Source organism: Topomyia yanbarensis, chromosome 2 (genome assembly GCF_030247195.1).
Source record: "Topomyia yanbarensis strain Yona2022 chromosome 2, ASM3024719v1, whole genome shotgun sequence".
NCBI classification, from domain to species: Eukaryota; Metazoa; Arthropoda; class Insecta; order Diptera; family Culicidae; genus Topomyia; species Topomyia yanbarensis.
The window spans coordinates 87,403,589-87,430,403 of NC_080671.1; the positions used below are offsets into that span (position 1 = coordinate 87,403,589).

At 39.1% G+C, this 26,815-nt stretch overlaps 1 protein-coding gene across 2 annotated transcripts in view; it reads left to right on the plus strand.

Moving 5' to 3' along the window:
* LOC131678768 (roundabout homolog 2-like) overlaps window positions 1-26,815 on the plus strand; it is a 374,166-nt gene that overhangs the window by 56,764 nt on the left and 290,587 nt on the right. Inside the window, exons 1-2 of one of the 2 annotated variants that reach the window (XM_058959052.1) lie at window positions 1,556-1,685; window positions 2,234-3,385. In XM_058959052.1, coding sequence (XP_058815035.1) covers window positions 3,319-3,385 — 67 coding nt within the window. In that variant the 5' untranslated portion in view covers window positions 1,556-1,685; window positions 2,234-3,318. Of the gene's footprint in view, window positions 1-1,555; window positions 1,686-2,233; window positions 3,386-26,815 lie in introns of those variants that run through there. The other variant, XM_058959051.1, reaches the window with a different exon arrangement.

The window sequence follows — 26,815 nt, forward strand, 5'->3', positions numbered from 1 at the left end:
TCCGTTTTTTATGTGAGGGCCAAAACTAGCTCATTCAATGAGTTTCAACGTCGTAAAAAGCTTAGTGTGAAAGTTTACCGGACTTAACTTTTTGTCGGTTCCGACAGCATGAAGTAACAAGTTGCTTTACGCTAGTCCGGACATGCCGTAGACTCTGGTGATTCGCATTTCTAATGCCAAAAGATGCTGACTCCTGCGGTAGCAGACAAAGGGTTAAGTCACTGGTAAACTCTAAGCTTGCTCATATGACCCTTTCCACGCTTTTCTAAAACTTTCCTCCTTCAACCCCTTGCTCTCCCTTGAGTACTATGGCTCTTAATATTGAAAAATATACTTTATTTTCCAGTCCCTTGCTAACTGAATGTCGTCAAAAACATAAAAATAATCTGATATAGCTATGGAGCAGCGATTTTTAGCTTTTGTTATGTACGAGAAGAGAAGGTAAACTGGCAAATATATTGTTTGTTTTGATCAATAAACTCTACAACTTTATCGCAATTCTGACATACTGAATACTGCTATTTGCTGATGTAGCTTTTTCTTTTCCGTGTATGTGATATTTGATTTTGATTAAAATCGCGAGGCGGCTGTAGAATGATTATTTTAAGAAATCATGTTAATGCAATGGAATAATAGCTCATGTTGAGGAATGTAGTACCAAATTTTGGTCTTGCTTTTCTGAATATTGATAATATAGCTTTTATTGAAAGTAATTCAAAATAGTGTGGATTGCCTTATGCTCAGTAGAGTGTAAAAAAAATGATTTTTTGAAAAATCTATCGGCCCTCCCATGAGTTGATTCCCAGTCCCATCAGGATTACATACTTACTTTAAATTTGAAGCAAATCGGACAAGTCTAACTACTGGATCAACGTGCCTGAAGTTTGTAAGGGATTTTTCGACAATTTACATGGAGAAAATCCACTAGCTCTAATTTTCACTGCTAGGTGGCACTGTATGCATCACATTATCACTATAAGTGAAAATAAGTAAGATATGTAATTAAATTGTCTACAACTTTGTCAAAGACTGCAAGTCAATCTGATTTTGTTAGAAGAAGTTATTAAACTTTTAACGAAGTTATGTCTACCTTTTTTCAGCTTTATTTTAACTATGTTAGTCCCATTTTCTTTTTTACATTTTAACGACATTCAATTAGCTAGAGATTACTGGGTAGGGAAAGTTATGAATATTCAGAGCCATAGTACTCAAGTAAGAGCTAGGATGTGAAGTATACAGTTCGGAAAACTAGAAGTGGCAGGGTCATTAGAACAGGCTTAATATCTTACGGGCTTAACTTTTTTTTCTTCTGCTTATGAGGGTCGAGCTTAGGCAGCATAACTACGAATCACTCGAGTTCGCCAGCATGTCTCTTGGTAAAGACAGACTTGTCTCTCTTTACCGTGAGCACCGACCTCGGTTCACAACTCAAACATAATTTCGTTAAAAGTTCAATACTTTATTCTAGAGAAGCTGGATTGAGTTGCAGTTTTCGACAATGTTGTAAACAATTAAATTATTTTTCTTATTTTTACTTTCAGTGATAATTTGATGCATACAGTGCCACCTAGTGGTGAAAATGCGATCTAGAGAGTATTCTCCATGAAAATTGTCGCAAAATATCATACAAACTTCAAGCACGTTGGTCCGGTGGCTAGCCTTGTCAGATTTGCTTCAAATTTGAAGTAAGTACTCTTGGTGGTACCAGAAATCGATTTATGGGTGGGCCGATGGAGGTCATTTTACTTCTTGTCACTTTAATGTACCGTCTTAAACAAACATTAACAATCTCATCCCAAACATACCTGCAAAATATTATTGGAATCTAGCGTAAAATTACTGCAAATTAAATCGTTTCATCTCGACAAAAATGCTAATTACACACCCATCTCACCGCACACCGCATTCCGGAAAAGATCCGAGTTTTCTTTTAAAACTGCTCCCTTTATTGTCCTAACCAAAGCCGATTACCATACTAATGAGCCATTAGCCTACAAATGGTCCTGAAAGATGCACCATTCGCTGGCGGCAGCATCTGTCACCGTTTACCTCAGCACCACGTGCGGAAGATCTTCCTGTTTCCTTTACGTACATATACCTATCGCAGCTAGTGGAAACAACAATCGAATCGTAAAAGTTAAACTTTCCTTTGAAACCCCAAACGGGTACTCGAAAACCATAAAGTTTATTGTCTAATTTCCTTCCTTGTTTTCTCTTCCCAATGTTATTTCAGGACGCGCTACATCCTCGCCCGAGACCCTTCCGCATATGGCACAAACCATCGAATGTCTCAGCCGGTGGAAAGCGAGAAAAAACAACATCTCAAGAATCGGAAAGGCTACCAACATACAAACAACACTGATAGTCAAGCGTCTTCGGGACAGCATCATCTTCTTCTACAAAGGGGGAAACGGTTTTTAAGGATAGCAAGTTCCCGTCGTCGGTTCCGTCAACTGTAACATCATAAATTTGAATATAAAAGCGCTCAGGAATCGCTTCCAGCTTGCGCCTGCAGCGAGTTGTTGTAAACTAATTACATAATTGAAGAATGCTTACTTTGTCGGTTGGTGCTGAGCTCGAGAAAGTGTTAAAAGGATTCGTCGTGATTTAGTGCTGGCTGGTAGAATAAATATCAGCTTGGGAAATTCTGGCGAGGCGAAAAGTCAACCTCGATAGGACACTACCCACAATGGAGATGCAAATGGGACGAGAATAAACTATCAAAGATTATAGGAAAGGAGTACAAAAGCAATTAAAGGAATTGGATTTTTTTGTTCGTCGCCCTCGAAGAAATAGAAGAAACAAACGACCTTTTTTCTTACGGTTTGCTGAAATCGAAGACAGTGAAGCACGTGCTTGAGCTGTCTGTCGAACGGGGGAAAAGCAGTGCCAAACGGTACAATTAAAAGTAGTCCCGGGGCTTAGGTGGAAGGCTCAGAAATTATGTGATTTGCTGCTATTGAATCTGGCCGGAGCAAAAAGCGCGGACTGAAAGACAATCACGGCGAATGCACTTGAGCAAATTGAAAACAACGACGATTTGACCTTTTCTTGCCGCGGAATATTTCAGACTTTGGCGCGAGGAACGAACGCGATGTTGTAGCAGCAAGAAATGACTATTCGTGGTGATTAATTTTTGATATCGAATTGTTTAGGCGAGTGGAAAATTGAAAAGACTGTGGATTTTCCCCCGGGGGGAAATCGCTCGTGACAGGGTGCGAAAGGAAAACTGCTTGTGAGAAATTGCTAATTCGTGTAAATATTTGAGAACCATCGTGTTCCGAAGCTGGGAGAAAAGGACATTCAACAAAGGCCAGAATGGAGCTTCTTCCGGGAACGATAGTAACGATTCTAATCGCGACAGCGATTATCAACATAGCTAAAGGTAAGTTTTCTCGCTAAATACTTCATGGAATCGAACTCATTTCGGGGTGGTGCTGGGTTGATGTTCTACCCCCAAGCAGATATGACAGTAGAATTGACACGACGACGGACTGTGGAAGACAGCCCGGACAGACATGTTCCATTCATAATGGATAGAAAAATAATCCTTCAATCAATTACCGGACGGATATCCTTTTACTTCTACCATTCTTGGCGATGGGCATCTGGGTACCGCCCGCTTTACACCCTTCAGCAGTTTTTGAACTGAAACTTTCGAGATCGAATCCGGGATGGACGTGATTATGGCGGACGGGTTGTTTTCGTTATCGAGTATACCGTGGCTGTCTTACTAGGGGAACGATGACGGGTTTAATTAGAAATTTTCTATCGACAGGTTCAAGAAGGCCTATAGTTATATGAATTACGATGTTTTCTTCACGTTGGGTACCTCTCATGGGAATCGAGTCTATCTGACACAAAGATGCCGTTAGCTGGTTCGAAATAAGCTTGTAGCATAATAACTAATGACTGTATCGCAGCGTGAAGCGTTTTATAACTCAGACAAATTATAAACTACACGAATAGAATGTACAACAATCATTGGAAAACATTCATTATTAAAATACTCCTACATTAGAATACTTCTAATGTTTCAAACTGGGGTTCCGTTTCAAAAATTTCTGCTGAGATATTTTCCCAGTTTATAAATGCGAATAATTTCCGTTGTACTGACCGAAATCGTGATATTTTGCACCATCTGAACGAAAATATCTGCAGGTATTTTGTATTCGTTTTCGCAAAATGTACGGCTACTATAAATAAAGCAAAATGGATTTTCAGAAAACCTTTCGAAAACGACGAGGAAAATGCAAAATTTGCAAGTCTATGCCAGGCAGATCCATCAATAGGTAGCATCTAAGCGTTTCATCATACACGGGAAGGATTTTTATAGAGATTACGCGCGTTCGTTTTATATCAGTCGCTGCTCACATGCTAATCGAGCAACATTTTGACTGTATTGTCCGTACGGTACAATATAAGCGGTAGAAGTTATGGCTTTTTGGTAACGTTGGCATTTCCCCACACTCGCACCTAAGTGACTCAATGAAATACGGGTAGTTTACAAATAGAGGCACCACGTGTACGTTTCAATCATTCGTCGTTTGAATGCCAAACGAGCAACATCATGACTAAATCGTCCGAACGGTACAATCGTTCATGTACATGCAGGGTTTCGGGTCGCACGGCGGGGTGGAGAGCACGCGATAGACTTTGCACACAGCAGGGAAACGGGTGCAAGTTTTACACGGTTTAACTATGTGCGAGTTGATGCCGCCTATGCCGAAAAACAATAGCGTCTACTAAGGGGTTACGGCAGTGGTGGTATTGACACAGCAGGATCGCTTGGGTCTTGTAACTGTTTGCTTGCTGTGTGATATATTTGTTAAATTTAAGAAAAATCAATTGAATCTTTGAAAACTAAACTGTATGTTTTCGTCACATCAGGATTGAGTTCAACACTGCACGGTGCAACGTGTGTGTGTTGTTTGTGAGCTTCGTTGAGATAAAATAATTTATTTTTCTCCCTGTATGTGTGTTGGGTTGATGCGGGTGAAATTCTCTTGCCAACATGTTTTCGGCTGTTTGTAGGTGCACAGAGTGATTTTGCCGTTGACATCTCTATTCAACAATTACTTTAGGCAGTGTTGTTATCCTTCCAGCTGGAAAAAAAAGTTATGTTTCTTGAATACAAAAAAGGAGATCGGCGAAATATGGAAAATTACAGAGGAATTACATCGTTGTGTGCCTGTTCCAATGTTTTTGAGATCATAATGAACGATGTGTTCTCCGCATCCTGCCAAAACTACATTTCTCCTGATCAACATGGATTCATTCGTTTCATTCTCCTTGCGTAACATGGACGCTGGTGCTCAGATCGATACTGTTTATATCGACTTGAAATCAGCTTTTGACGAAGTTGATCACGCAATACTTCTGGTTCGGTTGAAATTAATAGGAGTGTCATATGATCTGATTCGTTGGCTAGAATCATATCTGAGAGATCGATCGCTTGTAGCAAAAATTGGATGTGTGTTCTCTGACCCATTTTCGAACAACTCGGGTGTTCCCCAGGGAAATAATTTGGACCCCATCTTTTGCGCACTCTTTATCAATGATCTAGCTACAGTATTATCACCGGGATGTTGTATATTCTACGCTGATGACGTTAAATTATACATGATCGTCAAGTACATCAGGGATTGCTTAGCTTTGCAACAGCTCTTGGACACTTTCAGTGACTTGTGCTCCTTAAACTCGCTTACAATTAGTATTCACTAGTGCAGTGTAATATTGTATTATCGCAAGCACAAGCCAATTTCATACGACTACTGTATTCGAGATCAGAATTTTGAGCGTGTACTACAAGTGCGTGACCTTGGAGTCACTTTGGATTCTGTACTCACTTTCCGATCTCATTTCATATTATTAACAAGACAAACCGCCAGATGGGATTCATGTTAAAAATTTGTAATGAATTTAATGACCCTCTCTGTCTCCGCTCACTATACTGTGCATTGGTACGGTCGATCCTACAATCTAACTCCATGGTATGGTGTCCGTATCAGCAACATGGATAGCATGAATCGAAGCAATTCAAAGAAAATTCGTTCGTTAATCTTCCACCATACGAAGATCGCTGTAGATTATTAGGTTTTCACACGCTTGAAACGAGAAGAAGTGGCTAAGATTCTTCTAGGAGTGTTTGATACGCCGGAATTATTGGATCAACTACACATATATGCACCGGAATGTGTGCACCGTCAACGAAGCTTTTTGCTGTTGAAACGTAGGAACTCCCTGTAAGGTGGTCATGATACGATTCGCTTCATGTCTGCCGCATTTAGCGAAGTGTTTGCGGATTTCGATTCCAACGTGTTATCTACTACCTTCAAGAACCGTCTATTAAGCAATTTCTGACTTGCCAGATATCTACGGACGACATTTCAGTCTGTATTTTCATCTGCTGCTCATTTTTATATTGTTAGATTTGATTAATGTATTAGTTTGTTTTTGTTATATTTTCTTTCTCTATTTATTGTTAAGTTCTGTATTGTGTATTAAGTTGAAAAGATATGAGTTTTTTAATGCCAGTCGAACATGTGTGATGGTTTATCACTAAGACACCTGTCAACATGTTTCTGTAGGTGTTTCTTAAGCACGGGCGGACTAAACCGGATTTGCACCTGCTGAAATCCTGAAGGGATGTTGGTTGAAGATTTTGGTGGGGGAGGAGATGGAGCTATGTTAGAGCAGTTTCAGTTTGTTTCAAAAAGTTGCGAATATACAGATCGGAGAACTAGGGAGAAGTAGGGTCACTAGAAACAGGCTTCAAATCTTACGGACTAATCTTTTGTCTTCTGCTGGTAGGGGTCGAGCTTAGGCAGAGACATGTTGATAGACTTGAGCTACGAATCGCTCAAGTCTATCAACATGTCTCGCACATGTTGCTACCAGCAGTAGTAGCAGCGTCCTTATTTTTATGGGGGTACTCCAATTTAAGGAAATTTTTTTATTTTTCCTTTTTTAGTTCATAATATTTTTTCTTCTGTAACTATATATATAGCAGTTAATTTGGAGTAACTTTGCTGCAGATACTAATCTGTATATTTTTGTGGGCTTTTGTTTTTTAAGACGATTTTTCCAAAATTATTTAACTTTGTGAACCAATATTAAACGCGATTAAATGTGTTGTAATGTATCGTGTTAGTGGGTGAAAGATAACGGTCGGGACTTTTTGGGCACTTAATTTTCCTTGCATTGTAGTATTCCCAATACTCCGCTTAAAAATTTGTTTTTATTTCCAAATCTTGTAATTCAAATAAATTAGTGTGTTCAGCAAAATGATTGTATTTTATAGTGTCTGAAATTTTATTGAAGATACCTATGTGATACAAATTGATTGCAATATACGGATATATATCCCACAAATAGATTAATAGGCAAATAGTATTTTAAGATAAATTTTTCTAAATTAACTGTCATAAAAGGTTGTGGAAGAAACAATAAATTTTATTGTTTAATAAAAAGTTTTCTAAAGGTAGGAGTTGAGTAGAGTAGGGCAAGTGGTTCAGTTTTTTTGGCGAGATCGTGCGATGGTATTTTTACATTGATTTTGACAAACAAGCACTCGTTGGAACGGTTATACACCTGGCAACGTTTTGGCAATAATGTTTTTATGCCTGGCTAAGCATTTTTTAATCTAAATCTAATAAGATGAAGATACTTTTTTCGATGTTTTTAAAATCTGGGGGTACGATTCGAGGTTAACCTTCCGGCAGTCGCGTTAGTGCACTGAGTGCACGATGGTCTGAAAATCTAGCGAAATCGTCTTAGGACACCAGCAGCTGCTCGGTCAGTGAGCCATAAGCGCGACTTTCGTAGGGTTAAATAAAACAATGTACACGCCTTTCATTTGAAGAGTATGAATACTGCAGATTATTTAAAAATTAATAACTCAAATAATTCATGCAATCCATTGACGTCATTCAGGTAAGAAAATGAGGAATTGGCAAATGATGTGAAAAATCAAATCACGGAAGGAAATATTGAAAAAAATATTTAAAAACCATGTTTTTCCGCAGCAGCGTCTATCTTTGTACTTACGAATAACTTCTTCGGTGTCCTCGTCGTCGCCAGAGTGTGGAATTAAAGTTGTGCATTCCGGCTCGCGTGATTACTTAGCTGCGCGACGAGCGCATTTGCGTTTCGGAGCATTTTTGGGATTCATTTTCCTTCTCTTTTTCGATCATGTCTTTTCGATTGTTTACTTCAACAAAACCTCAAATTATTATATTGTTAACTCACGCGAAATATCTGACGCTGTTTCATTGCTAACGAGCACTTTCCAATAACACGAACACTTAATGTTCTGAACGGAACCTTGAATTGTTTAGAGGCTGATCGAATACTGGCGCCATCTTGAACAGAGGCAATTGTGTTCGTTATGCCCTCGTCACTTCGTTTTGGCCTTTTTTGCACGAAATTACACTCAATTTTCCTGTCCAAATAGGTCAAATGTACATTATAGTAGTGACTTATAGTGTCCCCAAACGGCTGACCTATCATGTCCCTAAACGTATGTTTTATGTTGATGTCCGTATTTAGTTCAAAAACAAAATTATCGAAAACCCTACCCAAAACTCGTATTCAGCATTAATTTTTACGTAAGAAAAAACTCGCTTGACATTTTTTTACACTGGTTGAATAAATAGTACTGAGCGAACAAAAGATAACACAGAAGCGTTTACACGAAAACATAATCGTACATATTTTACAGTTTTTCTAATGTAGAAAATTCTCAGAAATCTAACGGAATATTTGCGATAGTTGTCCGAATGCGAGAAGTTGGGGTTATAGCGCCTTTTGTTATTCATATTTAATTTTATCATTTTCTCGTGTAGGGGAATATGGGGAGACTTGACCAGGTTTTCAGCTAAACCTGCATAAATCTTTAAAAAAAGTTTTCAATCCTTCCAAAGTCATTGTGATATAATGTGAAAAGGTATAGTGCGTGTTCACGATTTTTTGCAGAATTTTTAATTAACTTTTTCAAAAGTTATAAAAGTTTTTCTGAGATCGTTTTTTTTGGTCAACTCTCCCCACTGCGGGGAGACTTGACCAAGGCCTGGGGAGACTTGACCAAGAGAATTTTGAAAAATCAGAGCAAAAAATAATGACATAAATCATACTGTAATCATTTTTTCCATATTGTCAAGGTCCTTAGGTAGCAGTAAAAAATATAAAAGGGTTGCATTTCATAAATTTCGACCGTGTTGGATGCATTTCCTTTTAAGGATTAACTGTACTACTTACATTGCATGTTCACATGTCGCGAAATCAGCCATACTACTACCAACTTTGTTTATTAGTACTAAAAGATATAGACTGATGTTTGATAAGGGATTTTTTGTGACGCAATTAACACTAAGAGTAGGTAGCATAGCATAGTAAATATCAGAGAAATTTTGTTTTTAAGCTTATGCCACTTGGTCAAGTCTCCCCACAAAATCTTGGTCAAGTCTCCCCAATAGTTGTTATTGCATTCAATTTTATACAAATTTTATTAATAACTATTTCAATGTTTCAATTTATGTAAAATCGTTTCACTAGTTCATAAAGAATAAAATGATCTATGGGTACTTTAGAAGTAATTATTAGTCGAGTAAACATGTCCATACAAAGTTTGATAAAAAATTACATCATTTAACGCAAATTTATAAAATGCGCAATATTTTCTATAAGGAAAGAATTTTGCATTCCAAACTTTTAAAATTACCTTACATCCCCATGTTCCCCTATATATTTTCATTATTCTGCAATCAAGTTTCATAAAAGGTACCTTGCTAAACTTGGAAAATTCTCAGGAACAACATAAAAATAAATTCATTATCGGTATTCAAATACATCAGATTTTTTGACATTTATACGACAAACCACATTTTTTCATTAAATACCCTAGTACTCCAACTTCTCGTATTTTTCCAGAAATAAATTCTCATGCGATGCATAAGCATATTTTACACTAGAAGTAGTAAATTTAATAATAATTTATTGTTAAATAAAGTTGATATGTGGATGTTAATGATAAAAATATGGAATTGATACTTAATGTGAATCTAATGCTCCTGAATTTCTCCCAAAAGGAATTTATTTCTATTTAGTTCCTGAGAATTTTTACGTTTAACAAGGTACATTTTAATCCTCCTGCACTCGCGCAAATGGCTCCCCGAATGAGCAGCTGAAAGAATATGTCGCTAGAGTTTCTGAAGGTGTTGCACTAAATACAACGGCGCTGGAGGGTTAATTGATTGAAGAATAATGGAGCTATATGCACGAGCAAATGGCAAAATTAAATATTAATGTAAAAGGCCCTATAACTCCAACCTCTAGTATTTGGACAAAAATCGCAAAGATTCCGTTCAATTTCTTAGTTTTTTTACATTAGAAAAACTGCAAAATATGTATGATTTGCAGCACAGAACAGATTTTTTTTAAAAAAATTGGTGTTTTTGGGGACAAAATGACCCAATACCCCACTTTCCCGTATTTTTCGATAAACGAAGATATCTCCATGCGAATACTAAGGTTATTGTCTTTAAAAATAGGTGTGAATTGTAATTTTAAGTGTACTACTTCAAAAGTTATATTTAATATGCTTTTACTCCATATTTTCCTCCATTTTTTCCCATAGTACCAATTGTCCAAATGATGCGAAATTCGGCATCTGAGCTTACTTTGACATTTGTCACAACATGAAAGGGGGGTCTTCGAGAGTCCAAATAAATTTTTTTTGCGATGACCTATTCGTCAACGATGTTCTCTCTAATTCACGCAACATGAGCGACCTCTGCAATAACATAGGAAAGATAATGTTCATATCTATTGTACCTCCATATCTATTTGACCCCATCCTACTCTACTCCTCGATTTTTGTTGAACGAAATTGCTTGCATGACAGAATTTGCACTGACTAAAGCAAAGGGTTCTGCAAAGAGTCAACTCCATATTTCGCAATTAAGGCCTTTCTCGGAGACTACACCATCAATCTCTACTTCCTGGGCGGGTACGTAAACAAAATACGCGATATATCGATGATGTTAAATGGCTTATCTTATTGGTCCGGAAGTAAACCATCCAGTGGCCGGTTGTATTGATGGATATAATTTGTATTGAAAAGGAGACTTATCGGGATTTTTTTGCCATCAGAGAAATATTCAAATCGTGTTCCATTAAACCTGAAAGGATGTTGGTCGTCGTACCTTCCCATTAGTCAACACTATCATACGGGCTTAGATAATAAGGTTGCATCGCATGAAACGAAAAATTAATGTAACAAAATTTAAAAGAACGGAGTTATCGGTACTTAGCTGTGGAACATTTGTAGTATCAGTAATGAACAAACACATTTTCGCCGAGCAGTCGGTCATACAGCCCGTTAACAAAGAGCCAACAGCTATTACCAGGAAACTTTTCACTTACACACGCCATATTTGAGCTTTTGTCAGTGCGGGTAGAAATGACTCCGATTTCTACTACCCACTCGGGAAAAAAATGTTTCGCCGGCCCTGGTTTCCAACAATTTTTTCACTGATATAGATGGCAAAAATGCATAATTAAACTTACATGTTAAATTCAATAAGTGCCGGTCTAATTATCACAAAATTAAACAAAATTTAAATCAAATATTCCCTTTAAACAAAGATATCAATCTCATTGATATTCTAGCTTTAACTTCCCAAACACCGCCAACGAAACCACACGACTCATCATCGAAAAGCATGAAACGTGAACCCGACACTCTCCCATCCACACACTTATACACATTCAGACATATTCAGTCAGTTTTTAGATTTTTCATTGCCATCATTGTTTTGAGTTTTCCCTTCCATTAACATGGCTCCATTCATCGCCATGGCAGCCGTCATCGGATATTACTATGAATCCCACACCGGGCGGGCTGGCATGCAGCCTGAATCTGGATCAGTTCTGGCTGGAGGCGTACCGCCGAATTTTCTCTGTCCCAACCAGTTCATTCAGACTGTCGCTTTATCAATATAGCGACGATCTCTCCCTCTCTCTCTCTCTCATTCTATCTATCCTATGTAATAAGTTTCCATTGAACATTGCCCAACGATGGCCGAAAACGTGGCTACCCGAGCGGAAAATTTTATCCTCTTAATAGAAGCCGTTGGAAAAATTTTAAATGAAAATTCTCCTGAATACCTCTTTTTGTCTTATATCAACTTTCCCCGATGGTGTTCTCTCTCTCTCCCCCCAAACTTCAATAGGTTTTCATCAATATGTCAACAATTTCGTACGCCGACTGGCTGGCAGGCGATAGTCAAATCTCGTTTTCAACGCCAACATTTTCGCTTCCATAATTGAAACCGATGGCCCCGCGTGGGTTGGGCATTCGTTTCGTCGTAATCGTAATCATTGCAATTTCGTGTGAATTGAATCGTGGCTGGTTACCATTCCTCTCTCTCGCTCCCTCGGTTGCCGCGTAATGGAAGGCCATAATTCATGGTCAAAAGTATCGAAATGAATTTTTAATTACGAACCGGATCAGCTTACATATGTGCGAATGCAGATATGTTGACCAGCCCCAACACGAAGCGAGTGTGTTTCCCGGATGTGTAGAGTCTAGTGTGAGGGTGGTACCACGGTTGCCACCGACGGTTGCAGGGAAACATTTTTTCGAACAGATTCCGTAAGCTTCACCGGTTGTAGGGAATTTGGTAGTTCATTTTCCAATATTTTTCACACTGGATACATTGGTGATCCCTAATTCTAGATCATTCACGATAGCAACTAGTTGAACATTTTGTAAAAATATTTGGCTAAATTTAGTTTTATAGCCGGTAGAAGATTACCGCGAAAAGCCGCACATGTTTTTATTTCCGATTGGTAACGCAAACATGTTGAACCACATTGACTACCACGTGCTATTTTTTTTTTCTACATCCGACAACTGTAACACTTGATTCCGGTTCAACTCCGCCGGCCAGCAAGGGCATACAAGGGAAAGGGGGAGGCAGAAGGAAGTGTGGTTTTCCACCAATCGAATATTTTTTTGCCGTTGACACAATTCCGCGTAGCGATAGCGATTTTCGTGAAAATTGAATCCTGTGCAGGGAAGTCATTACATTGAGACAGACAGTCAGAGCGACAGGAACTAGCCAGCGGGGGATGATAAATTGAAACCGGACGACGATGACCGCTAGGGCGATTGCAACTGTGTTGCTGGCCTGTTACACAAGGTATCGCCGGGTGAATAGTGGCATTGTAAAAATGGGCTGTTGTCGTGTATTTTTTCGAATTTGGGCGTTATCTGGATTACGATTCGACCGCATGGTGCAGGATGATTGACCAAGTGAGCCTAATACTTCAACGTAGGCTGACATGTATCGATGGTTGTCAGGAGGCTATGTTTCAATTTGGTAAAAAGGTTGGAATGTAGTTGAAAGTTATCTGCAGTATCTCGATCCGAGTATTGATATAAAAAAAAAGATTTCCGCACAATATGAGCAGAGTTTTTTTAATTTCGATTTTAGAGGTTTTAACCTTAAGGTCATTCGCCTCTTCGGGTTAGAAAAATCTCTTATGAAAAAATTCTAACCCTATGTGCGGGGGTCGGGACTCGAACCCAGGTGCACTGCGTACAAGGAAATCGATTTACCAACTACGCGACACCCACCCCCTGAGCAGAGTTCTTCTACTCTAGTAACAATATAAAGTTTTATGACACTCTTCCAAAACACAACCATTTGTAGCATGGTGTAGCATTTTTAATGTGATACTCTGCTACACTATTCCCTAAGGAGAACATTGGATAAGGGACATAATATATAATCTTAGTAGGTCATGAATTTGCGATTCTTCTTCGTCTCTTCAGTATCTGGCAGAAGCGACTTGGTCCTAAAAAGCGGCCAATCCATAACAAGAAAACAACTGATCGTGGATAGCCCAAAATTCCTCTTAGCATTGATATTTAAAAATTATTTCAAATTTCAAGAAATTCAAATAGTAATCCCTAAATTTTAAATTGAACTCGCTATTAGTCAAGTTCGGGTCGTGAATGCTCTGAGTGCATTCAATGTCAATGAAACGATGATTACCAGAGCTTATTCTCGGTTTAAATCGTCCTTCAATCTGGAACCAGACGGTTTGCCTTCAGTACTTTTGAAAAGGCACATCGACGTTTTAGTGCAGTGGCGTAGTAAGAAAATTTTTCGGGGGGGGATATGAAATTTTTTTTGTATATATATGAAAAAATGTTCAAAAATATTCTAAGCAGGAACAAAATGTTCAAAAACCAACAACTCAGGGAACGGGTTTGGGTAGTCAAGGTAGGAAAACTAGCTGTTGGTATAGAATTGATGCTCTTCCCCTACGAGGACAATCTGGGCGGCAAACTTCAGACTGTCTAATTTACTGAGCCCTTCAGTTCCCTTGTGTCATTCAGTACCACTTCCTCGTTGAGCATCCGACTTGTTCGCGATCTACTCGGTCTAGTCCCCGACGATAGACCTAGCCTACTCCGACGAAAAGTTCCCCGGCGAGAGATGTTCGAGCCAACCAGCCAGGTGCTGCGTTCAGTTCGGTGATTCTGGTAGAGTAGGGCATCTGGTTTGCTGGAGCCCCGGCGCGACTGGTGGTGTATCGTCGCGGTCTACGCGGTCTCGTTCCCGGCGGTGAATCTGACTGTAAGCTGACGGAGAGGTCCCAGATGAAAGAAGTTCTCCCGATACCGATTCTTATTTGGTTTCAGTACTACAACTTCTTGAGCCCTTTGGATCCGTAACCGGTGCCACTTAGCACCGCAACTCCTTTAAGCCATTTAGTTCTCTTCTTGGGCCATTTAGCACTACTTCCTTGATGGTCCATTCAGTCCTCGACTTGTTCGCGAACAACTCGGTCGAGTCCCCGACGATGGACATGACCTACTCCGACAGAGAATTCCCCGGCGAGAGAAGTTCTCCCGAGATCGAGCCAATCAGCTAGGTGCCGAGGTCATTTCGGCGATTCTGGTGAAGCTGGGTATCCGGTACACTGGTGCGCCGATGACCCGCGACTAGTGGTGTCTCATCGATGTCTAATCAGTCTAGTCCCCAGCGGTGAATCTAGCTTACGCTAACGGAAAGTACCCTGGCGAAAAAAGTTTTCCCAATATCGATTCTTCTTTGGTTTTCGCTTTTTTTCTATCGGAACAACCGGTGGGGAGCCGTGGTCGGTCCGGCGAATTCGCATGGAGCGTGACGTCCGGTTCGCTGGCGTTTCGACGACTCATACTCGCTGCTCTGTTGCAGTCTACTCGACTAGTCCTCGGCGGTGGATCTAGCTTATACCTGCGGAGAGTTCCCTGGCGGTGATTGCTCCCCCGAAACCGTTGTTCGATGTCTATTCCGCTGTAAGACGGTCATGACATCAGCGGTTCTCAACCTTTTTCGTACCACGGACCCCTTAGATATCACACTGGGTTGCTGCGGACCCCCACAGATAAACATCAATTTTGTATGCTATCAACATGTTATTTTCAATTTGTTAGGAAACAAGATTTGAAATTTCAATATGCACTCGGAACATATATTTTTCTTCGCAGACTCCCAGCAATGACTTCGCGGCCCCCTAGGGGCCCGCGGACCCCAGGTTGAGAGTCACTGATCTACATCATATCTCTGTTTACTGCGTTCCACGTCTTTACGTCGCTTGTCATTCTGAAAGCTACATTATCCGGGTTGATGCCCGGTCCTCCCGTTTTAAGTAGCTCCCTGCACGCCATTTCAAACCTCGGACAATCAAAGACTCTCCTCGGACATTCAAAAACTTCAAACCTCGGACATTCAAAGACACTTTCCGGTGTCTCCTCGACGTTCTCACACTCCAGGCACAGTGTTGACGTTGCGTACCCACACCGATGAAGATACTCCTTAAGCATCCATGGCTCGGTAGGAGCTGTTTCAGGTGGAAGGTTATCTCTCCGTGCTTTCTATTGACCCACGCCGACAGGTTTGGATGAGCCGGTAGGTCCACTTTCCTTTTTCCGTATTGTCACATTCCTGCTGCCACGTCCCCTTCGAATCGATTCTCATCATCTTCCTCACGTTTTTTTCTGACGTTTCATTGATTGTAGCACTTGATATCCTCCGTCAGGGTAATGCAGATGGGGATCATCTCGGCGTCAAGGCATACTGCCTCCGGTACGCAATCGTAACTCGTACGACCAGCAGTCGAAGCGCCCTGTTCAGCTTTTCGCGGTTTCACTTGGTTTTCAGCGCCGCACCCTAAGCAGGAGCCCCATATCGCAGTATCGATGACGAAACACTAGATAAAGACCCGACATTTCGCATGTGTGATCAACGTGGTTGTTTAAGCTCAATCAGTCGTCGATTGTCACTCCCAATTGATTCAGTGCACGCTTCGATGCATTCACATGCCCTTCGATGGTCATCTGTATCCGCTGAACCGCTTTGCAGTTGCTGTCCAACAACAAATCCGTCTTGTAGTGAGCTATTTGCAGCTTGACCCGTTCATCCAACACTCGATCGCATCGATTGTCTCCGTCACCGACACCTCCATTTCTTCAAGTGTCTCACCGTTAGTGATACATCGTCCACGAAACCAACGATTTTCACTTTCCTGAGCAGCCGCAGTGTTTAGACTCCACACTGATAGAATATATTCGTAAATCGCTAGGAATTAATTTCGTACAAACAACTTTCATGAAATATACTAATTTTTCGTACATATGATGAATCGTTCGTAGTTCTATCGAAACACTTTTATTTTTTATTACGAGTTTTTCGTGAAAACCACGAAATGACTTTCGTTGGCTTATTACGAAACAACTTCATTCAGCAAACGAGTCGTTCGCTGTTATATATGAATATCTTTATAATATTTACGAGCACCATTCGTCAAACCGTCCACGTCAACAGAGAAATATGGAGCCATTGTTGCTATACGTCAGATAATTGTTGTTGTCTGACTATTTAGCAGTCGTATCCGTGTCCGCCGGTTGCAGGAAGATTTCTTGAACCTTTTTCGCTTCCAGTTGATTCAGAATCTGGAGCAGTACAGAATCAGTTGAGCCGTCGCGAACTGCTCGTTGATTTTGAATGAATAATTTTGAGTTTTTCTCTGCCGGAGCAATATCGGTGCTGTCAAACATCGATCCTAAAAAATCGAATGCGACCAACGAAATCGTTTGTAATATACATAAACGTTTATTAAAATAAACAAATGTCGATAACTTTCGTGCAATGTAAACTAAATAAGTAAAATTTACGAAAACTTTCGTTCATCAAACGGCCATTTCTTCGTACCAAAATAAAATCGGTTTGGCCACATCGATTTTTTTAAATAAAAAAACGATGTTGTCAAGCATCGATCCCAAAAGATCGACTGAAAACAATAAGAGGCTAATAAATACGAAAACTTTTCTAAGATAAACGAAAAGATTTCGCGCGACCGGCGAAATCGCTCGTAATATACACAAACGTTTATTAAAATAAACAAAACATTTCATTTCATTCACGAAAAATAATGTCGTTATAAACGATAACATTCGTGCAGTGTACGTTAAATGTGTAAAATTTACGAAAGCTTTCGTTCACCATACGGCCATTCTTGTTTAAAATGAATGAAACTTACTATTTACAATGCACGAAATTACTCTGTTGCAGAAAACGACGAATGAATTCGTGCATTGCATGATCGATTTCATTATATTTACGAATTTATATTATCAGTGCATCGTACATCCCATCCCAAAGTGATGGACAGAGAATGGAGCCCTGAGTAACGCCCGCTGCGACTCGCATTGCCTTCTGCCCTTTTGTTCGTCTGGTACAGCAGTGCTCTACTCTGGAAATAGCTCTTCAGGATCTGGCTCATTCTTTTATGCCACGCTGCGGCATTGGTCTATTCGAGGCTGGATGGCCCGGTGACTTCCCTTACTTTGGCAGCAACATCAGTTTCTGCACCTTCCTCATTTCGGGGATTACCATCGTCTAAACATTTCAACAGTAGCATCCTGAACATGTCCGGATATGCCAAGATCGCAGCTTTCAGCGCCACGGTGGGTATTCCATCCGGACCGGGGGTTTTCTTTGTTTTTAGTCGCATCGACGCTTCTTTGAGCTCGTTGTTAGTTGCTTGTCACTCGGCTGTGTTTTCTCCTTCTTCTTCGCCGTACGGTGTCGGTGACCAGGTAGTTGAATCGTGATTCGCGAAGAGACCCTCAATGATTATCTTTAGTTTGCCCGGGCATATTTCAACTGGTGTCGACGGACCCTCGTCTTCGTCATGACGACTCAGTACGCGTCCCCCAGGGATTGGCGTTTATTTCTCAGCACAGCTACTTATGGCAATTGGATTGTTAAGCTTGATCTCCCGTTTTAAAGAGTCCCTACCTTCTAGATACGTCGCTTGCGCTCCTCTCTCACTCTCCGATTTTGCGCTCTGAGCCCGCCTTCTGGCTCTAAGACAAGCAGCGTGTAGCTTACTGAGTCACTCATTTAACCAGAAAGCTGCACGCCATCAACTGCATGGTTCTAGTTTTCGTGACATTGTAACGTAACAAGACGTCACAATCCTTCTTGTTAGATGAGCCGTATCAACGTGCTTGATTCCGTTGTTCGCCGAAGTAACTCAACAAAGAGGTTTTCGTTAAAGGCTTTCGTCTTCCACTTTAGCTTGCCGCTCGTCCTTCTTCATGCTGCAGCAGGGTTCCATTGGCCGATGCGGTAGCGAATCGCCTGGTGGTCTCTATGGGGATACTTCTCCCACACTCTCCAGTCCATGTTCGCCGTCAGTCAAGGACTACAGAATGTGGCGAAATTTCTCTCGGTACCGATATCCGTTTCGTGAACCATTAAGCTCCTAGCTCCTCGCTTCGCCGCGATCTACTTGTTATAGTCCTCGGAGGTTGAGCTAGCCTCCACAACGTGCCGACAGGTATGTGTCGAGTCTGCAGTCAATTTTCACTACAAGGAAATATTTTCCCAAGATAACTTTTGCAAATGAAACTTTGCGAATTTCATTTAAAATATTGGGCATATTTTTGTTTAACATTTTCAATTTTTTCAAATTTCTCCAAAATATTTCGGGGGCGGTTTCGTCCCCAAACCCCCCCCCCCCCCCCCCCGCTACTACGCCACTGTTTTAGTGGCTCCGCTTCCTCACATCTTCAGAGTATCTTTTACCAGTGGCATTTTTCCATTTTGCTGGAAGTCCGCGAACACGTTCCCAGACCAAATATGCGAGACGTCAATAATTACCGTGGAATTACTTCATTGAGTGCTGTTTCGAAGATCCTCAAGCTGGTGATTTGGAACCTCTTCTGGCTCACTGCAAGCAGTACCTAAGTGGCGATCAACATGGCTTCACGTGTGCGCGTTCGACAGCGACTAACCTGCTTTGCCTAACATCTAACACAACAGAGCGTATGGAACGTCGCACTCAAACCGATATTATCTGCAGAGACCTTTCAGCCGCTTTTGATAAAGTTAACCATTATAAAACAATCGCTAAATAGAAGATATATGGAATCAATGGTAGTTTGTTGCAACTGTTTCGATCCTTTGTTACAGATCGAGAAATACTGATAGTCATTGGAGATTTTCAAGCACCCACATTTATTTAATCGTCAGGAGTACCCCAGGAAAGTCACTGTTTCTTTTTTTGCTTTCACTTCAACGACATTCATGTAGTTCTGAAGACTTCAGGTCTGTCCCTCTCAGACGACCTCAAGATGTTTCTTCTCATCCGCTCTACTATAGATTGTAGATTACTCCAACAACAGTTTGGAACCATCGCTGGTTGGTGTAGCTCGAAACGCATGCATGTTTGTTTTAACTACCATCTACTGTATATAGAAATTTAACGCGGTAGTCGCATGAAGGATCTAGAATCAATACCACAATAGATCTAAATACTGGTCGCAGTGGTTCATCTCCTACAAAAAAAATCAGTTAGCAAAGCATCTCGAATGTTGGGTTGCATCTTAAGGATTGCTAATATTTTACGGATATTTATTGTCTCAAATCGCTGTACTGCTCTTCGAATTGATAAAATTTTAAAGTGTTGATGGAGAGATGCGAATAATTTATGGAAAGGTCGTAATTAAACGAAATAATTCTTTATATTGAAACTAAATTAAAATATCTTGAAAACGACTACATTTTGGAAAAAACCATATTATATGAGAAAATCGTATTTTTTAAAGCAAATAGTATGAATTATAATTTTTTTTGCGGTTTAAGGAACCGTTTCTTTGTCGGGATTTTGGTAAATCTTTAAGAGTACATGTTTCCTCAAACTACCATTTTATGATGTGCTCTGCTGACTTTGAGCATTTTCTGATATTGGTGCGCAGTTTGTGAAGAATTTAAGCTACGGACCGGGTCAGAAAAAAGGCCCACGCATGGAAATTTTGGCAGCTTTTGAACGTGTTTCCGAAAAACGCATTGTTGTTCAAACGATGAGTATAGTCCTTAAACTCCACCAGAGACGAACATACTAACTGTAATGATGATCAAGAACATGTCAGACAACCTTGATTGACATGCTTCGAGCCCAGTTTGGCCATACTAACCTGTAACGCGGATGGTGTCGTGCAAACTGTCAAATAGGAATTAATTTGAAGCCCCACTCGGGTACGTCATTTGTTTTCTAAATCAACATGCTTCCGGGCAAAAATGGATAAAAAATCATGTGATAATTTATATAAAACAGCTCGTGCAGGAATGGTTTTCGATGAAAAATATAGGAATTTGGTATGACGTGTAACGTTGATTAAAACTGTAATCATTAAGCTTTCTGTTTTCCCACAGCTAATTTGCCCATCTTTCTGGTTAGGAGGTCGACGACGCTAAATACTGGTAAATATAAATGTGGATTACGTTTACCAGTAATTCGTTTGTTTAATTCTGCATATTAACTTTTTGTGTATCAGATCGGGTTTATCAAGTTTCAAATTTTTGGGTTTGGGTCGGGTTCGGGTTCGAAAAAAATGAAGCCTAACCATTTCTAGTGCACATGTTTCGATCGATCATTCTAATTCACTGCAATCGATTCTCTTAACTTTTCTACATATGAAAAACTATTTTTTATCAGCTGCATATTCCAGTTTTCGAGATGTCAATGATAACCCGAGCTATGGGAAGAATTGAGATAATTGATATTTAAAACTATTATGATATGACATGATACAAAGTCAGCATTCGTTGCAAGGTTTTTCCAATGAAAGCAGGTAGACGTACGGTAGCCTCGAAATGATTTATCAAGAAAACTTTACATTATTGCGGTTACTGAAGGAAAGTCAAAAGGGATTGGGCGGGACCGTAACCAGAGACACTTACACGTGCCCCGTGGGGAACAAGGTTTCTTTCCAACAACGATATCCTGGCAATGATTATTAAATCGTCAAACTCATATATAAGACCTTCTGAAGAAAACAAGTTTCCTTCAAGTGACTTGGGGTGTCTATCCACGCTTCCTTGTTCAGTCCTCAATTCGTATGATACCTTGGTGCTTCCATCTCCTACTTTTCTTTTTTTATTGCCATTGTTATGCCTACTGGTATACAATTGATATGTACAATATTAAGCTCATTTTGTTTAGTACACCTATGTAATTTAACATGGTACTCCCAAAATCAATCCTCCGAACCACTAATGCATCTGGTTATTTCCGCTCTCGAACTCTGAGCAGAGAGCTCCCAAATGATTCGTTATTTTCTAACTAAACTCATGCTTGCACAATACAATATCGAACCCCATTAGTGTTGTTGCAATTAAATCTGTACCCGAAGTTGAAAAATCTCTTATCTGTACTGTATTCTAGATAAATCTGTACTGAATTCTAACAGTAACCCACCAATGGTACCCAAACAATAACAAAATTGTTTTAAAAAGAATCATTTTTCTTATACTGATATTTCATTCGAGGAAACCAAACAAAAAATTTTGACTCAGAATCGGTTGTTTTATTTGGACTGAAATTCCGCAAGAAACCAGTCAGAATTTCGGATGAGTTTGACTGTATAATGTTAATATCAGCTCCAGCTCGAATTCTCGGCGAGAATTTTTTAAATTATCAAACCCTCTCCCGACCTGATCCCGAAAATAAAAATTTATGAAACCAGAACCCGAAATTTTTGAATTTTACCCTTTTCCCCGCGAGAGGCAAACAAAAAATAAATGGATTTTTCTCGGCATTTTTATTACAGTGAAAACATTTTTTTATCAACTCCCTATCCTGTCAGTTTTTTGGACTTGATTTTGTCAGGCAACCAGGGTTATGAGGCTATGTTCACGGACTAAAGACCCAAGCAACATATTTTGTAGTAAAAGAATATTAACAACTAATAATGAAACCAAATCACGTGTAATAATCTAGCCGAGGTGAACATGATCGCAACTGTTTCATCACCAAAAAAGCCCCCACAAATAGACTCCGCATTTGTAACATGTCATGAAAACGTACGCTGTATTGCAAATCAATTTTGTCATCTAGTTTCAAATCGAGTTCAATTATGTTTGGAAAATTTTCGGTGTTGGAATAATGCATTGTTATTTTGGCAAGATAATTTGGAATATTTGAAAGCAAATATTTTGCTCTTCTATACTTCAATTTCACTGGCGCATCTAGATTCACTTTGCATTTTTCAATTTTACGTTTATATTTTCAATGCGGCCTTAAATAAAATCAGGAATCGATGAAAATATAACAATAAGATAAAGCGCTCCAGGCAAATGACGCAGTTTTCGATTGCGCCTACCAATATGCAATTCGAATATGGCGCAAAAATTTATGAAAGCATCATGGCCGCCTTTTCGTTGTGGCTGATTTGTTGACAGAAGAAAAACAACGAATACAAATGCATCCTTAACGCCATCTCCCTGTTGGAAATTGGTTTTGTTAAAGTGTCGACAACTATTTTCCATGTTTGCAAGTATTATGCTCTTTATATGATACTCATTGCAAACAAACGCTGACAGCTGCTTTCCACTCAGGCACGTAGCCAGAGGGGGGGCTAGGGGGCTAAAGCCCCCCCCGAAATTTTTCAAAAATAAATTTAAAAAACCGGTGACTTTTAACAAAACTTGTTGCTTATTTGGTTTGAACAAATTATTGAGAAAAAGTTAAAGAAGGCTATTTCTAACCACCGAAGGCAATGGTCACGAAATTCAGTGTGCTTTATGCTTTTGCTCGAGCCAAGCGAACAACAAAAAAGTAACTTTTATATTGTGTGCCTTGTCTGAAGAATACAAGAGACTGTTACTTTAATTGTAGCTGTAATAATCTGTCGAGATTAGTGATTAGCAGAAGCAAGAATTGGTGCTCCAGCCAAATGCGGTGATTATAAAATTATTGATCATTCGCATCCTGAAGGTGTAAATAGAGATTAGACTTTCGGAAACCGGCTCTATCCAGTTCTACCATGGCAGGCATTTAGCGCTCAACAAATTAGTGCAGACGAAACCATTCATTTCGCACAACTTAAAGCACAAGGTTGTGTGTGACAATGCTATAATTAAGATCCTTCTGTATATGGACTATGAGAAAATGAATGTTCCGCTACAAGATCGGATACCGCTTACTCGCAGATTAATGTCACATTTGGGAGAAATGGAATCTATTTGGAAGGGCAATTATTGAGGGCGAAAAGCAAGGAAGATATTCGCGAACATAAAGGCAGCAACTACGATGATGACACGGAAATGTACAATAGCGAGATAGAAATGAACTACTCCCCCCAAGACATAGTTGGTGAGGAAAAAAATATTTCCTCGCCTCGTAAACAGGTTTTCACGTGCAATGGCTAAGCGCTTGCGCGAGATCTGTAGGATAACCACATAAACTCGTTATATTATTTTTATTGTTTACATAAGGAAATATATAAAAGACCCACGACCCAGTTTGTTATTTTTAAATGATAAGTTTTTGAATTGCACACAATTTTGAATTTCTGTATTAGGTCAGTGCACACTGTACACTCTGTTCTCTGTACACTACTCTGCGCTACACAAAAAGTATTTCAATTTATCTGAGAACGATTGAGCCGAGAATAAAATTTTCATTTCGCGTCATTTTAACGCAATACCATTTTTATTAACGCTTCATTTCATTGTTACGAGTAATTCGTTCCGTACTAATACACTGTTAATCCGTAAATCCGTGATATCTTCGACAAACGTGCAAAAAAAATACTTTTAAAAGTGGACCGGGCAAAAAGTGGTAAAATAATAGGCAATCACGAAGAGGGACTAAAATGTTGGGACTGATTGAATCTATAAGTCAATAAGTTGGGATAACAGTTTCGATTTCATGTCTTAAGTATGTGACAGTCTTTCGTTCCGTTTTTGCTCGTCATGGAATAAAATGAGAGAGATAATCTTAAATAAGAGAGCAAAGAGAGGAAAAAATCAACCAATCTAAATCGACTCAAGATCACTCTTCTATCTTTACTATACACTCAACACGAGTTCTTTCCGAATTGCGCTCTGATCTTCTCATTTCGTCTTCGTTGCGTTAGGTGCAACAACTTTAATTGAAACTTTTTCCCAAATAGTGATAAAACAAACATGTAATCAGACAAACATTACAACTTTCTTCAAGAAATCATACATCTCTTCCAATCTTGATGATGATTGAAAAAAATCAAGAGCTAATTATTTTTATTCACAAACAAACCTATTACTAAACAGATTAGTGTTCATATTTGTTTAATGAATTGGCAAAGAGTTTTGCAAAAGTTTTACAGGAAACGGATAATTTGCTGTAATTTAAAACAGACAACTCTAAAAGAAAGCCTCGGCAAATTAGGTGCAAGTGCGATGTGTTCTCTTCCATGTGTCGGAAGCAAGTGATGCTGAAATTATTATCTATGTTTATAGTCTCTAGTTATTTTGGTGGTGTCATCAATGTTATATTTACCAAATTTTATGTAAATTAGAAGCATTGAGTAATCAGTGCTAAGTAATTTTCTTTCGATTTGTGAATAGATTCTGAGCAGTTTCGCTCAGTAGATTAAATTCTGGGTAGTTTCCATTAGTAGATTAAATCATTGAAATATATATTTGACATTGTCCAAAACCCCACGAATTCCGAAATAAAACCTTCAAATAAATAAATAAAACCAAAATGTTCAAATATAATATTTACTTAATCTAGGTAATCTTCTCAAGTTACAACGGTTTTGCAAGATTGTCAAAAGTCAATAGAGCTAAGGCATTCTTGCTTTGTAGTGAAATCAGTAGTTTTTGCACTCACTTTACATTTTGACTTTTACTATAGTTTTAGGGATCTAGGAAAATCAGTCTACGATATTTTTAATTCATAAGTACAATGATATAAAAAGTACCTAAAAAGAATCAACTTAAATAGATAAAAAGATAGTTATTCTGAGTTGCCTGATAATGTTGTCGAAGATAGTCTTTAACCCATCACCTATAAGAGTCAAATGAAAAAAACATGTGTTTTTTCAGGATTGTTTTGATTACGACATGATCAGTATCATTTAAATTGAAAATTTCATAAAGTCGAGTTAACGCAAACTTCGGATGAAGTCAAAGAGCTAGTAATAGTAGAAAGAAACCTGATCATGAAAATAGGAGTTGAACCTATTTTCTGCATCTACAAATCGCCTGCCTTATCAGAAGATTTGAAGCAAATTTCGACATTCACTTTGTTCGGACATTCTTTGCAACGGTAAACTTTGATTTCACACTGATATATTCCTATTCATGGGGACAACCTTGACGTTGGTTTCGTTCTTCTGATTAGCAAATGCGTGTAAAGTTTCATGAGACGGGTTTTTGGATATTTTTCTACTCATTCCAATTTAGCGTCTTCTACAAATTGTAAAGGTGTATCGAATGTGTAGCATTTTCAAGCAGCGTAGCATGCAGCGTAGCATTTTCAAGCAGCCCTTAATACTTTGAGCTCTTGACTATTCATTTTTGTAACTAGAGAAATTTCTAACTTGTAAATCAAAAATAATCAAATTTAATTCGTCGATGCACTATAGCCTTTCTTGTAACAGGCAACATATTATTAGAGTTTTTAGTGTCTATTGTCTTATTTTTGGAATTGTTTTCACTAAGAACTTTTCATAATTACGTTCAGTTTCCAGTGATTGTTTCAAGTCATCAGAATTAATACATTTATGCAATAATTTTTAAGCCCCTCCCGAAACAAAATCCTGGCTACGGGCCTGTTTCCACTATAGTGTTGAGTTACTTTCAACTAACAGTTATCAAACATAATAGGCTCCACCTACTAACTATCGCTTAGAGTCGGTGTTGTTAAAAGGAAAACAATTCTTTTAGTCAACAAAACTACTTGTTACGGTTTGATTAGTAGCAACAAACTTGTTTGTGGTCTATAAGCAACAATTCATGGTCTGGAAAAATGCTTTGATACTTTCCTACAACTGATATTCAACCAAATAGGTTAAAAAATTTCTTAGACTTGTTACACATGTTGCTTGGGGAAGAATGCTTTTACGGCCTTGGTTCATCAAAAGCAGTAAATAAATATGTTTTGTTATTGTTTTCATTTGTCAACCTAAAATGCACCAAAGGGGCTGATAAAAACGGGTTTTTACTGTATTACGACATGACAGTTGTACAAATTGTGATGTATATACAGGGTGCGACATCTGGTTGTATCCTATTTCAACATTGAACAACTTCGCCATTTTCCAGCCGATTTTGACAGATAAACACAATTCTGAAACGTCAGTTAATGCCATTTTAGCTATGAGTCGATTTACACCAAAAGAACGGGGCACCTTGTCACACCGCAGCCGCTACAACCAAGTTCTTGCAGAGCAAACTCCCAAGACGCGTTCTCCCAAAAA